The 17377-nt window shown below is 41.8% G+C and overlaps 1 protein-coding gene across 2 annotated transcripts; it reads left to right on the top strand.

Moving 5' to 3' along the window:
* Positions 1–5509: 5509 nt before the first annotated feature.
* LOC121180565 (axin-1-like) lies at positions 5510–17350 on the top strand. Of its 2 annotated transcripts, none has more exons than XM_041036081.1 (13): positions 5510–5664; positions 6583–7273; positions 8646–8839; positions 8978–9133; positions 9545–9679; positions 9832–9928; positions 10340–10477; positions 11639–12032; positions 12350–12527; positions 12635–12808; positions 13088–13387; positions 13521–13670; positions 14138–17350. In XM_041036081.1, exons 2-13 carry the CDS (start codon positions 6653–6655, stop codon positions 14262–14264), a joined length of 2664 nt encoding a protein of 887 aa, XP_040892015.1. In that variant the 5' UTR covers positions 5510–5664; positions 6583–6652; the 3' UTR covers positions 14265–17350. The 2 variants fall into 2 exon arrangements, with proteins under 2 accessions (XP_040892015.1, XP_040892014.1); XM_041036080.1 differs by having other exon boundaries at positions 12632–12808.
* Positions 17351–17377: the final 27 nt, after the last annotated feature.

Below are 17377 nucleotides of genomic sequence, written 5' to 3'. Positions count from 1 at the left end.
TAGGCCTCTCTTTGCCATCAAAGGCAGCACATCAATTGCCTTGACTCCCAAGTGTATGTGTGAGGGTGAAAGAGAGAAAGGGAGAGAGGAGAAAAAAAGAAGAACACCATGTATCAAAGATCAAGGCACGCTTTCATGCCTGATTTTGGCCTTGGTTGGGTTTTGCTTTCCATCATCTTTCCATCCTCCCTTTTCTCCCCGTTGTAGGGCTGCAGACGCTCTCCGAAACCCATCGACATTTTCTCCCATCCCTCAGTGGTCCAAATTCTACATTCGCTGAAAAATGAAATCAGATGCTTTTGTTGGGAAATGGAAGCAAAGACATTTTTTTCTGGTTTTCTTTGAGAATATTCTGTAGCTTGCAGGCTACTGGGCCAGAGCTTTGCCCCAATGATGACAATACGTGAAACAATATTTGAATAAGCAGCAGGAGGGCAGCCAGCTAATCCACTGTGGCTAATCCAGTATTGGTGCAGGCCATATTGGTAGCTGGAGTATTCAGCCCCATCACAATACACATCAGCAGGACGCCATGGCAGATATACTGACACTCTTACTACAGGCATGGCTGGGAAAGGCCAGCAGATGGATGGACAGGTGGATGGATGGATGGGTGGATAGATGATAGAGAGATGGATCAATGGACAATTGGATGAATGAATAGAAAACTTTGATATTGATATCTCTCCTTTATTTCAGATATTGTTTTGTCCGTTCATGTACTTTAAAAAAAAAAGGAATTTGTATGATTGAGACAAACATAGAGGTGAAACACTTCAACTTCCAATGTCATTCATAACTGCATGACAATGTTTATGCATTAATTTATAGTAAACATGAATACAAACCAACATGAAATGTTGAAATCACCCTATGGCGAAGATAATAAAAGGGCCCACTGTACAAGATCCTTCTCATCCTTTGTTTTGGAGCTTTCTTTGCTGCCAAACAAACTACTTGTCTCCAATTAATTTTCTTAAAGAGCAGAGGTCTGTTTCTCTTTCAAGGGGTATATAATGAAGATTTCACTCTCTGTGAGCATCTAAATGGGTCTTTGTGCTGGGAGGCCCCCAAGAGATAAGCCTGTTTCTGACAGGCCTCCGTACAGACGCCTAAATCTGCTGTGGCAGCTGGAACAAAGGGAGCCCTGAGCTGGACCAGCACACTGACCAAAAGCTCCAATTCAGCAGTCTAAGGGGGCTGCCTCAATTTAAGAATTAATAATCCACTTTCATCTTCTCTGGAAACAGTTGTTTTCATCACATACTTGACAATGGTTAAAGAGTAATTCACTGGACTCTTTGTCTTTTACTGATATTGTGCAAATAGTTGAGAGACGTTAGTGAGGGTCATCAGTTGATCCTGGAGGTGGCCTCATAGATCAGTGACATTGTAATTAACCAGTACCATTGCATTGTAACTTGTGCCGCATAACCTACAATTTTCAGATACCTATAATATATATAATATATATAATATATATAATAATAGTAATAATAAATAATCAAGGTACTTCATCAGATTAATGAAAAAATCTAATATTAGCATATGGTATTCATGTTGTTTGCAGCATTGCCCAGAATTGGCTTTCCTGACAGAAACATGTTGACATATCATAGTAGGAAAAGCCCATAATAAAATAAAATAAAATAAAATAAAATAAAATAAAATAAAATAAAATAAAAATAAAATAAAATAAAATAAAATAAAATAAAATAATAACATTAATAATGGCTGAATCTAGCTGTTCAGTTTTCTCTTCAGTGCCCTGGTATTGTGCATCCTGGCTCATTGTCTTACTGGGACACTTACACAGAATGAAGTTATCATTAATGGTATTAGACACTTTTCTTCTGTCAAAACGTCTGCTGTGGAAAAGGCTTTTGGACTAATGCAACCAGAAATATTAAAGGGGTATGCACCCTGGTATAAACGTGGCACAATCTCTGACAGCTGACAAATGCACAGTGTATTGTGCCACAGTAAATATGTTGTAAAATTTCCCCAATCCTCAAATAAACATGTGCAGGCTGATTTTTGTGGAATTAAGCAGAGATAGATCCGGAAGCAGCAAGATAAAGGGACATAGACAGGTAGACAAATAGACAAACAGAAAGATAGACAGATAGACAGATAGATAGATAAATAGATAGATAGATAGATAGATAGATAGATAGATAGATAGATAGATAGATAGATAGATAGATAGATAGATAGATAACTAAAGGAAGAGGGAGCGTGAGTGCCAGGTTTGTTAGTGCTTCCCCCCGTGTGATGACCTTTCCTCAGCTAAGAGCTCAGACCTCCACAATACTCTCTCTGTCTCTCACAGACACACACACACACACACACACACACACAGACACACACGTACATAGTCAAGATTCATTATAGATTCATAAGTACCAACATGCCCCCAACCCCTCCTCACCAAGACATCATAAAGGTCAAGTTCATCTTTCTCAGTATTCTCTCTTTGTCTCCCCTCCCTGTCTGCTCATTGTCTCTGGGGGCACTGCAGCAACCATAACAACACCAGCCTGTTGCAGCAGGAACTTGTGTATGCATGTGTGTATGTGTGTTGACTGTTGAGGATATAAGCCAAAGTGATATGAATACATTTCCATAATGAAGCGTGTTTTAGCTTTGCTGTCAATTCTGCCAATCAAACACACACACCGCCAAACATTTCATCATCGTTTTCTCAAGCCAACGCAGCAAACAACCCTGCTTCATTACTGCCCTCTGAAAGGCTCCTCTAGATCTCTTACTGAAACATTTCACACCGGTGTTCTGCTCAAAGACATCTACATGGTTTTGAAGGCAGAAGCTAAAATGAGACCAAATTTTAAGGAGAAAGTGTGGCAGATTCCTACATTTCAGGCTATGTTTTCTGGGATTTAACTGATCATAAGGGTGGGAAACACTAACAGAATCAAATAACACAACAAGTGTCAGTTTCTTAATGTTGTTTATCATTTATCATTCTTATTGTTATTTCTCGTTCAGATTATCATGGAGAAGCAGTCCATCCAGGGGCGGACAGAGATGAAGACAGGTGTCAGGAGCTCACCTGAGCCACCTGACCCTGCCTTCTCCACATGGCAAAGCTGGCATCAACAACTCACAGGAGGCACGGTAAACCACTGTACATCATTGTGGAGCCATTTGTTTCAGTGGCCTTTTTAAGTATTAAGTCTGAAAGGCAGCTTTACCCCAAATTAATATTCTGTAGCTTAATTCTCATATTTTCACTGCAGTGCTGATCATATGAAGACAAATTCTGTCCTGAAGACAGTAAATGATGAAATAACTCATCAGACACTGACATGGTGACTTTACTGCAGTATTTTCACATTTTCTAATCTAAACCATTTGGATGAAACATTCATAGTCAACAGATCCAGTGTACAAACTCCACAATGACTGAAACAATTAGTCAAATTATTGATTAGTAGATTGAAAGAAAAATAATCAACAACTATTTTGATGGTCAATCATTTATGTCTATTTTTAAGTACAAATACCAAATATTTGATGGTTCCAGTCTATCCAGTGTGGAGATTTGTCACTTTTCCAGTCTTATCTTATGGAAACTGAGTATTTCTAGGTTCTGAAGTATTGCTTGAATACAAAGAGCTATCTGACGACATAGAATTGGGCTCTGGGAAACCATTATGTTCATTTTTCACTGTTTTCTGATGTTTTATAGACCAGACAACAAATTGATCAATTGAAAAAATAATCTGCAAATTAACTGAAAATTGAAATAGGTCTTAGTTGCAGCCCTAAATGTATTGTACATGGGTTCTGATTTGATGGAATGGAAATTTGAACAATTCCATGACAAGTGGGCACTCTCCATCTTCTGATGAAGATTTTACAAAAAAGCACATGTGGGGGAAACATGTACAGTACATACAGTACATGTAGAATAGCATGTGATGAGGCACGAGGTCTTTGGACACCTCACATGTGAAATTGTGCATTTCACGTTTTTTTGGTGAGTGACATGTTTAATCTGTTGTTAATACTGAGAGAAAATTAATCTAATGTCCCTTTCTTTCTCTCTCTCTCTCTCTCCCTCTCTCTCCCTCCTTCTGCCCCCCCCCCCCCCCCCCCCCCACCACCACACACACTCTTGCACACAAACCGGTGTTAGCTCGGTGCTCCTGACTGACTGACAGCCCGGCGGAGGGGAGTGACAAGCGGGATGCTCAGGTGGCGGCGGCGCTGTGCTCTCTCTGTCCTGTCAGTCACTCTGCCAGTGGAGAGGGACTCCGTCAACTGAACACCTGTCCAGGCTTCAGAAATCCGAGGTGAGTCGACGCGTTATTTAGTTTTAGTGTTTCTCACGAGAACATGTGGTTTGCCTCAGGTTTGTCTCGCATTCAGACTGGCTGATGCCTGCCGGGAGCAAAGTAAGCTGCACCTGGTCATGTTGTCTGTGTTGCTGTTCGTGTCTGTCTCTTACATTTATTTTCTTTTAGTTTAAATACAGCCTGCCTTTTCGTTCATCTTCATGGCAGCGTGTGGTACTAACAGCTTATCGTGTCATATTTTTGCTCATTAGACTCTATTAAAAGGTCAGCGCTTCTATTGCAATTAATTTTTGGCCGGATTGTGTAATGACATATAGTTGTCGGTGGGGGCGCTGCTGGGCGTATTTTCGCTGCCCCGACATAGAACTGCGACAGATAGAACCGATATGATCTATAAGAGTTGTTTGAAATCAACTTATTTAATGCAACGCCAGAGCTGGAAAGTAATAAAGTACATTTACTGAACTTATTTATTTAAGTAAAAAAAAAAAAAAAAAAAAATCACGGGACTTGTACTTTACTAAAACAGGTTAATTTTATGCTACTTTTGACTTCTGCCCCATGATTAATCTTATCTCTTAACTCCAGTAACTTTGACAGCTAAAGTTACAAGTTACTTTTCATAATAGGATTTCACCTACAAAACTAAGTACTGTTTAATGCACAAGTAATAAAAATCCAATAATATTATATATAATATAAAACTAGGTTATAAGGTATCTTGTACCTTTATCTAAGTAAACGATCAAAATACTTCTTCCGCCAGTGTGCACTGCATATGCATGGTTACTAAATATTCTCTTTTGTGGCTGAAATATTTGACAATATTTTTGCGCGCTGAAACTATGAATCTGTAATCAAAATAGCCGCCGATTATTTTTCTTCCGACTAATCAGTTAATCGACTAAGTGTTCAAGCTCTAAATATAATATGCCTTTAGAGTGAGTTCTGTTACTTTCAAGTACATCTTGCTTGCTTTTTAAGTAGTATTTGAACATGGAGTATGGAATATTTGTACGATGTGGTATTGCAAATTTACCAAAGAATCTAAATATTTCTTCCACCACTGCTAACCTGAGACCTTAGTGACAGTTTGTGTGTCGCTTCTATCCGGTGCAGCTCTATAAACGTGCTACACACCGCACGGCGTCGGCGCGCACGCACGTATTCTCTCGCTCCGTATTATTGAAACCAGCCACCATGGGGAGTTAAGGGCAAGACGACGGGTTATTTTCGTTAATATTTAATATCAGAAAGCTATCCATATGCTGCGTTTTGGAGCACACAGTTCGCGCCAGTATCCCCAATGCAGCGGATTACGGGGAACGGGCTTTCAGAGACGGTAAGACGGACACTTTTGTGGAAAACACGGGACGTTAACGCACCTAGCTAAGCTAGCCAGCTAGCAAGCTAACCAAAACTAGCTGGCACTGCAGCCAGCAGAGTGGAAAACGTGCCCTCGCTTTCTTGTTTTCTTTGATCGTAAATCGGCCGAATTGTGGTAGTTAATCAGTTGGAAAGTTGGCGTTGCTTCTGTACGAGTTTTCTTCGCACTAACAAATGAACAAACTACGCCTGTGTGGAAGTGTTTTGCATGCAGGCCCGTCTTGTGTGGTTGTAGAGTTTGTTTCTGTACCCATCCCCCACCGTCTTTGCAGGCCAAGATGAATGAGATTCTCACTTTAAAGCACTGGCATTGGTGGTGGCATTGCTGCAAGGCTAGCTCGCTGTCTTAGCTTGTTAACATTTGTTGATTGTTTACTAAACTGTGCCCCAACTAGACGAAGTGTGAGCTTTGTTTTGAGTGCTGCTGGCGCTGGCTTTTAAGGTACCTGTTAAACTGACGACAAAAACTTGATGGTGAACTTCAGCTTGTAGATTTACGTACACATCGTTACACAGTCGTTGGTCAGACTGTAGTCTCATTTGGTATTTGCAAGCAACTGATTGCAGTAATAATATCCTAAAATCCTAAAATGTATTTCTGAGCAAGCTTACATGCCAAGTTAACACTTAAGCATTATTTTAGATCTTCCACTTTCTCAACCACACTTAGCTCCTGTCCTCTTCAGTTTTTATTTATCTGTTCTGCTCTTTGTTTTCTTGCTTTGTGATATATATGTGTGTGTGTGTGTGTATTAGTGCTCTGACAGAGTGAAGGGGGTGAGAGATGAGTCATTTGATAGTTATTATCTTAGTTTATTTCCTTTGTGTTAACTCCCACTGCTGCAACTAACCGCTTTTCTTGTTTCCGCCACAGGGTGAATCGTTTGCCAGCAGAGTCATTGCTAGAGGCGAAGATCTGACCTCTGCCTTGTGCAATCAGAGACATGAGCGTTGTCAGAGAATTACATGGGATTGGGTACAGGGGTGGTGGTGGGGTTGTGGCCTCTCTGAGCGGCCCTACCCACTTTACTGAGGATGCTCCGCGACCCCCAGTTCCTGGCGAGGAGGGGTCTGATGTGGACCCCCCAGCCCAGTCAGCCAACACCCGTCCGAACACCCTTTCCCAAACCCTTGGCTATCCCCCATCATCCTCATTATCTAAAATGGGGGATCCATCAAGTTACACACCCTCCTCATCGTCTGCGACGCCGCGTCGCCCTGATCTGGACTTGGGGTATGAACCCGAGGGCTCGGCTTCACCAACTCCACCTTACCTGAAGTGGGCTGAGTCACTCCACTCTCTCCTAGACGACCAGGAAGGCATCCAGCTGTTCCGAAACTTCCTGTGCCAGGAAGGGTGTGCAGACCTTCTGGACTTCTGGTTTGCCTGCTCGGGGTTCAGGAAGACCAGCCAAGAGAAGAGGGCAAAGCTGGCCAAGGCCATCTACAGGAAGTACATTGTAGATGGAAGTGGGATTGTCTCCAGACAGATCAAAGCAGCCACAAAGAGCTTCATCAGAGACTGTGTGGGACGGCCGCATCCAGACCCTGCTATGTTTGAACAGGTATTTAAGACACTGATTTCATGTTTGTCAAGGGTCCTAATAAGAGCAGTGCATGATGGATTTCACAGGCCAGTGAAGGATGTTACAAATTTCTCACAGGCTGTATTTTGTCTGTCTCAGTTCTTAAAAATTGTCAGGTCCAACCAGGCTAAAGGTTTAAAATTTAGGCTGTTAAGGTATCGCCCTGTCCAAAACAACATTGCTGTGCGGGCTGGCAGGATACAGCAACTGAAACTGAATTATGCCTGTTGGCAAGATAATAGATGATGTGAACGACTCAAAAAGTACCACAATTGGCTTTGATGGCAGCTGTCTTTGTCTGCAGCCTGGTGCTGAGAACTTTATCTTTTCATTCCTCACAGCTGTAATCACTTGTGCCCAGTACACACAGTTTCTAGGGTGCGTGAACTATGGCATAGAAACAAAAACTTGACCTAGGTTCCTGCCGTCTGAATGCAGTTGTACCTGTGTACCTTAAAAGGTTTCTGGGTTCCTTGGGTTGTAATGGACTGTTACAACCTTATAGTGAAATTTAAACACTATTTTAAAATATGTTTTTAAAAAAAGGGTGCACCACTGTTCCACACTGTCAAAACATAGATATCCGTGTTTTCTTGGGTTTTTCTGCTTTAGTAAGTAAACCACAACAAAAGACCAAATCAAGTTTTAGTTTCTGGTTTTTCGCTCACCCACCTGTGCCCTCTCTCATCCTGATCTCTTTGATTTTTTTTTGGTCTTCATTGCTCTCCTCTGATACAATGTGGGTCTAGTAAATGCATGTTCAGACTACACAGAGTATATGAGACTGTGATCACAGGTCTTTTTTAGCAGAGACTCAACTCTCTGACAGCGGTGCCTTACACATCACCGCTAAACAACAAAATTACACAGAATGAGATTACATAATGACCATAATGAACCAAAGTTCAGCTAGTTTCAGTTTTAGTTTTCTCTGCAGCCAGCCTTTCCCTGCGCTCTCTTGCTTTCTTCTATAATGCTTTCTTTTTTCTAACAAGATTATAGTAGTCAATACATTAAATTTCTTTCTGTAATTAAAACACCAGTTCACCGAGGATAGATATCATCTGACTTGCTTTGAAAACCTAGTTATGAGAAGGGCTGTGAAACCACATCGAGAAATGCACTTCGACCCTTTCAGATTGAACGCTAGTGTGGGTTTAACACAATTCTTTGTGTCAGTATGGACTGGGTATTAAATTAGCCGGGTCGTCAGCTGCACTTTAGCTGCATTAGTCTTTGTTTTGGTCTGAAAAGAACATGTTTCATTGATGAGATGTTGCTCTAATTAGGCATCATTTAATTTTGTACCAACCGTTAGTCCAGCTATGTGACCGCTGTTTGTTTGTTCCAGGCCCAGACAGAGATCCAGGCCATGATGGAGGAGAACACCTACCCTTTATTCCTTAAGTCGGATCTGTACCTGGAGTACACACGAACAGGAGGAGAGAGTCCCAAACCTAACCCCAGTGATCAGAGCCCTTCATCGGGGCCAGCCAAGCCTGTGCCTGGGTATTTACCCACACTCGCTGAGGATGAGGAGTGGAGGTGAGATGGGCATGAGACTTTGTGTCTCACCACTAGATTCATACATTGGGCAGACCTTTCTGACTTGTTCAGTTCAACACTGACAAAACATTCTTATAACGTGTAGAGTAATTAAGCTAATGCTTCTGATGATCTCAGGTGTGCGGGAGGAGGAGTGAGGGAGGTGGAGGAAGAGAAAGATGAGGAGGAGTGTGGAGACACACCAGCTGGTAGGCTGACTCACAGCCTGCTGATGCAGACAGCACCACAGAGAGCCTCAACCAGCAGGAGAAGGCAGGACAGCAGGGAGTACAGGTGTGTGTCTGTGTCTCCCCCAAGGTTCTTGCTCTCAAAAAGAAGACCATGGTGTCTATAAGTTTATTTCCATCACGTGTGATAATTAAAATGTTATGTTTATGTTAACAGTAGAACATTTTACCAGTATTTTTCCACTCGCTTTTATTACCATGTCTAATGCACACTTGTGCTTTAGATTCTTTACGTTGACCCTTTTTTGTCAATTTAAACATTGGTTATCTTGTTACGCCAATTTTTAAGCTAAAAGTGTATTATTTTCTGAATAAAACTGAATTGAAATGACAAATATTATCAGAATATTTAAGAAAAAGCAGTACGCTGACCCTTGCCTGTATATGAATGAATGTGTACAAGTGTCGGCATTTTAATGTGAGCTCACTACATTAAAATCTCTCTACACATCCTCAGACCATGGAGGGAGCCGGTAAACCCATACTACGCAAACATGGGCTATGCTCGCGCTCCAGCCACCAGTGCCAATGACAGTGAGCAGCAGAGCATGTCGAGTGATGCAGACACACTGTCGCTGACCGACAGCAGTGTGTAAGTACACATGCTCCCTGAATTACTGCGCATATTCATCAGTTCATTAATTCAGCTACTAGATGTTAACATGCTTAATAACAGTGCTACGGCTCTGTAGTAATTAATGAGCCGTGCTTGATGGCTGTTTCTCTGTGTCTGTGTCTGTGCAGAGATGGTATTCCTCCATACAGATATCGGAAGCAGCATCGTAAAGAGATGCATGAAAGTGCCAAAGCCAATGGACGTGTGCCCCTACCTCATATACCTGTGAGTTAAACGCTGTTCATTTGGCCACATGTCAGCATGCATAGCTGCGTTCATGTAATATGAACTCTGGTGAACTTTGTTAATCAACATGCTGTAAGTATTGCTGCAGCAGACAACAGTAAATAGCTGGTTGTGATAGGTTATGATGTCAGACATTTGCATTATATTGTTAGCAACATAACGATTGTGAGCCTTCGTGTTTTCTTTGTTGGAGTTCGTACATCTGTTTTATGTCTTTGTCTTCACAGTACTCCAGCTCTGTTTTTTTCCATTGAATGCTTGTTACCTTTTTTCCCCCCATCTGAAAAGCGTTAGTTACATGTTAATTAACAAATTCAGCATTTAAATTTTAGCAGCAGATGTGTGAAGGAATTCAAGGCTTCTAATTTTTGCTCATGTTTCTATACCCAGCGCACGTACCGCATGCCAAAGGACATCCACGTAGAGCCTGAGAGGTTTGCAGCGGAGCTCATCAGCAGGCTGGAGACGGTTCTCAGAGAGAGGGAGGCTCAGGAAAGACTCGAAGAGAGGCTGAAGAGAGTACGACTGGTGAGTGTTCAACGGCACGTGTGTTTCTCATGATGTGATGGCATTTTGATACCGCAGTAATTCATTTGAGTTACTCACAGTGGTGAAGTTGTTTCCTCAGAAATACTTGGTGAATTATGAGTGAAATTCACATTGACAGATTATCCTTTTAGTAATAAGAAACTCTGTGGTATTGTCGGCAAGTCCTCTGAGAGTTCAGCAGCCATGCAGGAGAGAAACTCCACACTGTGCTAGGATTTTAGAACTGAACTGTCTCCAGGATGCATGCTTTATATTTCTTTGACAGTGTGGAAATCAGATGTTTTCACATCACAGATGATAATCAAAAACAGGTGTATTGCGAAAGCAGAAACCACAAGCACATAACAAAAAACAGTGATACTCAAAATATCACTCCCTCCTCCAAAAGTCCAGTATTCAGCCAAAACTAGCAACTTAGGGTCAGTTTGGAGAATTCTGTTCCGAGCACAGCCCTTATTGTAAAATATAATTAAATTATGTTTTACTTTATTCATGTTGGTTTGCCAAAGGGATCTTTATCTACCACTTGGGTAAACAAAACCTTCATGTACATAATTTAAAGAAATGTCTTCTGTACTTTTGCTGCTGTGCTACCAGATAAGATGAACTTTATTAATCCCACAGGGGGAAATTTGCAGAACTGTCGATATTTTCTGTTGAAACACACTCAGCCTACAATTTCATCATCACCAGCCCTCACTTGCATACAGTATCACCTTAGAACAAGCTCTAAACACTCAGAACAAAAACAAAATGGGGTAATGGATCCACCAGTGGGGTCTACTTGGTGGGAATCAGTGAATCTTGAAATAAGCGTGAGGTTTCAGATGTTCTCTACGTATATGTTGCGCATTAAACCTTAGTAATGTAATGTAATATGTTGCTGGGCTTGTTTTTCCTCCCCGAGGGCAAGATACACAGACAGAGATTCTTCAGCCAGATTTAATAGACTGTTTAACTGTCATAGTGATTTTAATGAAGCCTCTTTATTTTTAATAGGAAAACAGATGGCATTATTTGTCTGACATTTACTAGCACATACAAGGTTAAGGATTTTTTTTCCCTCTCAGTCCTTGTCCTTGTGTGTTCATACTGGTTTGTCCAGTTAGAAATAAAACGTTTCTCTCATATTCCCAACAGGAAGAAGAGGGGGATGATGCTGACATCTCCATGACAACCTCAGTGTCTTCTCATAGCATACCACTCCCCCTCCCCTCATCGTTCCAACCTCTCTATGGCGCCCGCTATTCAGAGACCACTGCTAACACTGCAACAGTCGCCACTTATGGCGGCCTGGTTGCCATGGAGGATTCCCATGACGACGACCCAGAGTCTATTTTGGATGAGCATGTATCACGTGTGATGAAAACGCCGGGCTGCCAGTCGCCTGGGGCAACCAATAGCACCTTAGGAGGAGGAGGGGGTCGACACACCCCTCCCAAATCATCGCGCTCACCTGACGGGGGAATCGGACCACCTCACTACCCCCCACACCGAGGGGGAGGTCACAGTCTGCCTGCTGCTGGGGTCAAAGGTAAGAGGCTGTGGAGGGGAAGGAAAGATGGGGTGAAAGGGTAAGACAGCAGTGAGAATTAACTCCCAAACACACCAGCAGCATACGATGAGCATCAAAACATCTGCCCCTGTTATTTTCTGTGTAAAGAAGCCTGGCATATCAGGCGGGTGGATATATTACTGTTCTCAAGAAAAGCAACACTGGGTCCTGACTTTTGTACCTTGACTTTGTCAGATGACAGCACATCACGTTTTGTCATACTATCACGGTTAACGGTATATAGTTTTAATTTTTTAAAAAGGCTTAGTAATTTCTCACCCTTATGTCTGTGTCAGGTATGCATCACCACAAGCAGCTGTACCACCACAGAGGAAGAGATGGACAGGAGGAGACAGGCTCTAGGTCTCAGCCCAACTTCCTGTGGAACGGAGACCCGGCTGGCCAGTATGCAGGGAGAAGTCGTAACTATGCTGATGGGGCTGGGGCCAGCACGCTTGAAGGGATGGGTTACAGGTAAGCTGGTGTAGTAATATATGCTGAGGTCCACAGCAGACCCTACATGCTGTTTTTTACTCAAATAACCTTGTTTGTTTGTGTGTTACCTGTTCGTTCTGCAGCAGTAAAGGCAGCACGCTATCACGACGGGGCTGTAAGAAGACTTCAGAGACATCAGGCAAAGGCGATGAGAGTGGGCGAGGTCTCGAGACCCAGGTGCCACTGGAGGATCTGGAGAGAAACCAGAAGATCCTGCAGTGGATGATGGAAGGAGACAGACAAAGGAAGAGCTCGCATGGGTGAGTCTTTCACTCTTATTTGTATTACTCATGAGTAATGTAAGAATCGAATGTCTTATGATTACTCATATTTAAAATTGTATTTAAATTTATTTTTAATAATTTATTTAAAATTGTTGTATTTTCTATTTATGAGCTGAACATTTTAATCTGAGATGTATAACAACATAACATTTACAAATTAATGTCAGTTAAACCTATAATATGCATGCATGCTGGGTGCAACACATCCTTCTTTATATCTTTATATCATGCTCCCTCCACCCCTTGTTTTTCCAGCGGCAGCACCAGTAGCTCCAGGAGGACAGGAAACAGCACCGAGTCACCACGTCCGACTTCAGTGGAGCGACCCGGAGCTGTGCACCCCTGGGTCTCTGCCCAGCTGCGTAACAACCCTTCTTCGGTGTCTGCAGCCATCCCTGGCTCATCGTCCGCCCAAGTCCAGCCCTCTCATCCTTTCATCCAGGACCCAGCTATGCCCCCCAACCCAGCTCCAAACCCCCTCACCCAGCTGGAGGAGGCTAGGAGGAGGCTGGAGGAAGAGAGGAGGAGGAATGCACTACAGCAGGCCAAGCAGAGGTGAGATGACGAGTCAGTTTTATGTGCATAGCCTAAAATTACATTTTCATCAGTAGCTATTAACCAGTGCTTGTTTCTGTTTGTGCATGTGGTATTACTTGAGTGCTTTGACATGGATCTTGTTCTCTTCAAGGCACAAGTCTGCTAAGCGCCCAGTGTGTGAGAACATGACGGTCGCTTACTACTTCTGTGGAGAGCCAATCCCATACAGAACATCAGTCAAAGGCCGCGTGGTGACATTGGGCCAGTTCAAGGAGCTGCTTACCAAAAAGGGCCACTACAGGTGAGAAGTCCGCTCACTCCTGACTCCTCTTGTAAATGAAAGCAGAGAAGGTTTATTCATCCACATATTCATCCAGAAAATAAACTTGACACAAAGTGTGTTGTAATTTAAGTGTTGTAAACTTGCTGCATGGTCTCAGAGGGTGTAGCAGACCATGCAGTCTCCACTGTCCTCTCAGAGGGCGATGTTATACAGTGCATATTGAAGTGCATTACTAGTAATACACAAATAAAAATATGATTATATCTACTCAGTAGATCTTAATTAAACATATGATGAATACAAGTAAATATGACAAAAGATCAACATGTAAATAATACTGAATAATAAGTTTAGAAATTGAATTTGGCGCCTGTAGTTCAGTTTAGATGAACCAGATTTTTTCATTGTTTGGCTCCTTATTTTGCCCATCTACAAATGTAGTTTTGAACTAATGAATGACATGTCGACATGTTGTTTGCGTGCAGGTTCTACTTCAAGAAAGTGAGCGACGAGTTTGACTGTGGTGTAGTGTTCGAGGAGGTCCGCGATGATGACGCCATCCTGCCTATCTTCGAGGAGAAGATCATCGGGAAGGTGGAGAAGGTTGACTGAAATTTGGGAACAGGAAGACGAAACAGAGTTGCAAAAAAATAAAAAAAATCATTTGAAAAGAGGAGATTGGAAGAGAACATTCGGGTTGGATGGAAATTCAGCTGTGAGAAAACGAATGAAAGAAAGTAGAAGGATGGAAGAAGAGAAGTGCGACAGAAGTGAGATTGCTCTGCACGGTAGAAGCTGAAGTATTAAGGAGGTTATTTTTATGGAATATCTGGATATCTGCATCAGCGCCTGGATCAAACCCACATCAAGCGAAGAAGCTTGGCCAGATGAAACAGGAGCTGAGGAAAGGAACATAAATTATTTCACCTGTCTTGTCTCTACTGTGGATATTCAAGGAGGGCAGTTCAAATCTGATGTCTGACCAGTCTTCCACCTCCACTGTGATGGATGGAAAAGGGTGAGGGGACTGCTGGAAGGAGAGAGGATAAAGTAGTCTTCCACTTCTGCTCTGGAGGAGTCTGTCCTCCGCAGACCATTACAATGCTGCTACATTACCACGGAAACTCTTCAATCGGTGCTCGGGACAGTAAAGAAAGCAGTTTTGTTCCGTTCGGGAGTCTCGCTGCCCTTTGCTGTCTCTGTTCCTCATCAGCTGGTGACAAGGGGAGAGGACAGAGGATTTTGGGGAGTGGAACTTTTCACCTGCTTCTCCTTTCATTGACTTCATAGCCTCAAAACAGAGAAACTTTCTCACCCTTGATTCCTAGATGTCATGTAGTGATCTCTCACATCAACATGTTCAGACAATGGTTCTCTACATAACTTGTTTACCAAAGCTACATATTTTTGATAAGACAAGTATCCTAGCTACTTGTTTTCATTTTATTTGAATTGTGTATGTACAAGGCAGGTACTATTACTTACTAATGCAGCCTAATTTTTGTCATATCTCAACTTAATTTTGTATTATTGTGTATGTTTTGAAGCTAGTTCATTAGTCATTTCAGGGCAGCCGTTTTTTTCCTTCTTTCCTCTAAACCACATCCGTGCACCTCAGTTCTCTACCGTTTACCTTTTGAGTGTGCAGTTCTGTTCACCTGCGCGATAGATTTTTAAACATAGGTTAATTTTTTTTTTTCCTACCCTCAAAAATTCTCATGAAAAAGAGGAGTGCACACTAAAAGAGCGGCATCTTCGACCACAGCATCTGTTGTTTTTAAACAGGTCACACCTCATGTATCTCGTAACTTTTCTGCTATATATCGAGAGCATGTGTATGTAACTCCAAGCTCAGTTTAGGTGCCTGCCTGCCTGGCCAGTGCCATTACTATCTAGAATGCTTATTCTGAAGCGTGTTTGTGAGTGTGGAAGCCTGTGTCAGTTGTGTATGTCTGAACTCAGCCAAAGAGCATATTGTACGTCCCTGAATGCCTACATGCGCGTGTCTGTGCAGTCCAAGTATCGGATGTACTATTTCACCGTGAGCAGAAGGGAATCTCTTCTTTGTCTTGCAGATTCCCAAACTTCAAACATTGTGGCTGAACTTTGAGCTCTGGAGCTTATCTTAAAAGAATAGTTTGACAATTTTGGAAATGTGCTTATTTGCTTTCTTGCGGGTCCGATGAGAGAATTGATACTGCCTTCCATGTCTGTACGGCAGATATGAAGCATACGGCAAGCAGTTTGTTACCTTTTGTACGGGTTAAACAAACTAGGGCTGCAACTACTGATTATTTTTTATTATTTTCTTAAATTTGTTTTATTATTTTAAAACTTCACCCCATCACACTTTCCTATAGCATAAGACAACATATACAAATCACTTGTTTTGTCCAACCAACAGTTCAAAACTTTTCTTCTTTTCTTTCACATAAGAGAAAGGAAGCAGCAAATTATCACAATTTAGAAACTGGAGGTAGAGAGTGACGGGCATTTCTACTTTAAAATGATTTTAATTAATTCAGCTCTAAACTAAACTAGATATAGCATGTTTGTTAGTGAGCCCCCCCCCCCCCCCCCCCCCCCGCCCCCGCATTTCCAGTGTGCTAACTGGCTGCTAGCTGCAGTTTCACACTGAACGTACACACATGTAGTTGGCATCTCATTTAACTCTCATAAAGAAAGCAAAAAAGCTGATTTCCAAAAATGTTGAATTCTTTTTAACTTCTCACATCACTGGAGTACAGCAGCGAGGCCTCTGTGCCAGAATATCATAAAACACAGTGCACGCTGCACTGACGACACACCAGCTATGTAAGCTGAATGTAATCTGACATTTTTTAAACTTTTACCCGCTATATCCTCAAAGGAAATCCTTTCATTTGTCATGGCCTGAGTCTACCTTCAGTATTGATCTCCAACTCTTGGCCTGACTGAGTGTTTTGTTATCTCTGCTGGTAGTTAACTGAATGTGTTCATCAAAAAAGGGGGTCCTACAGAAGGTCTTTCAGGAATGTCAAATGCAATTTGTCCTGGGTTTCAGCCCAGCAAGGGAAACATAGGATCATAAAACATATTTGTCCTTACTTCAACACATTTTGCCTTCAATATGAAATTTAAAATTTAGATATGTAATTGTTTATTAAAAAATGTAATTTTAATAATCACCAAGCATGTTCTTTATAGGGAATGTTTTCCTGATGAGTTGAATTATCTATTTTGTTTTATGTTTATGTGCAAACTGCTATGGCCCTCTGATATATTTTATCCGTTTTGTTAGAACAAACGCCCAGGGACAGTTAAATCACAACATTTGTTAAGAGGTGTTTCTTGTGATTGTGATCTGATGGACAAAACAAACAACCGTGTCTATTGTGTTGTCAATTTGTGTGAAACACAGTGCCTTTATCATGTTATCTCTCAAAATGTGTTTATTGAACCAATCCATGCTTTTAATGTAAGTTTTTATTTTCAATCAGTCCTGTTATATTTTTAGCTGCAGTCACGCTTGCTCACTTCTGTTCTGATAGACTCTCTGCTGTAAATATGTACATTATCATTTCATACGTGTCTTCAGACCTGCACCACATGTCCATGGTGTTTCTGTTTTTCAAAGGTGAACGCCAAGATGTCACTGTGCTGGTTCCACTTGTACATTTCTTTTAAAAAGGTACTTCATAATAAAGATGTTGAATAAACTCTTCCTTGCATTTGATTTTCAAGTA

Source organism: Toxotes jaculatrix, chromosome 4 (genome assembly GCF_017976425.1).
Source record: "Toxotes jaculatrix isolate fToxJac2 chromosome 4, fToxJac2.pri, whole genome shotgun sequence".
Lineage (NCBI taxonomy): Eukaryota > Metazoa > Chordata > Actinopteri > Toxotidae > Toxotes > Toxotes jaculatrix.
This window is presented reverse-complemented; position numbering and strand designations above follow the sequence as displayed.

Bases quoted from the DNA above. Each gene is read 5' to 3' on its own strand.
- LOC121180565 (XM_041036080.1), top strand. From the start codon at position 6,653: ATGAGCGTTGTCAGAGAATTACATGGGATTGGGTACAGGGGTGGTGGT. The intron at 7,274-8,645 runs GTATTTAAGACA...TGTTTGTTCCAG, and splicing joins ACCCTGCTATGTTTGAACAG to GCCCAGACAGAGATCCAGGC. The intron at 10,478-11,638 runs GTGAGTGTTCAA...TATTCCCAACAG, and splicing joins GGCTGAAGAGAGTACGACTG to GAAGAAGAGGGGGATGATGC.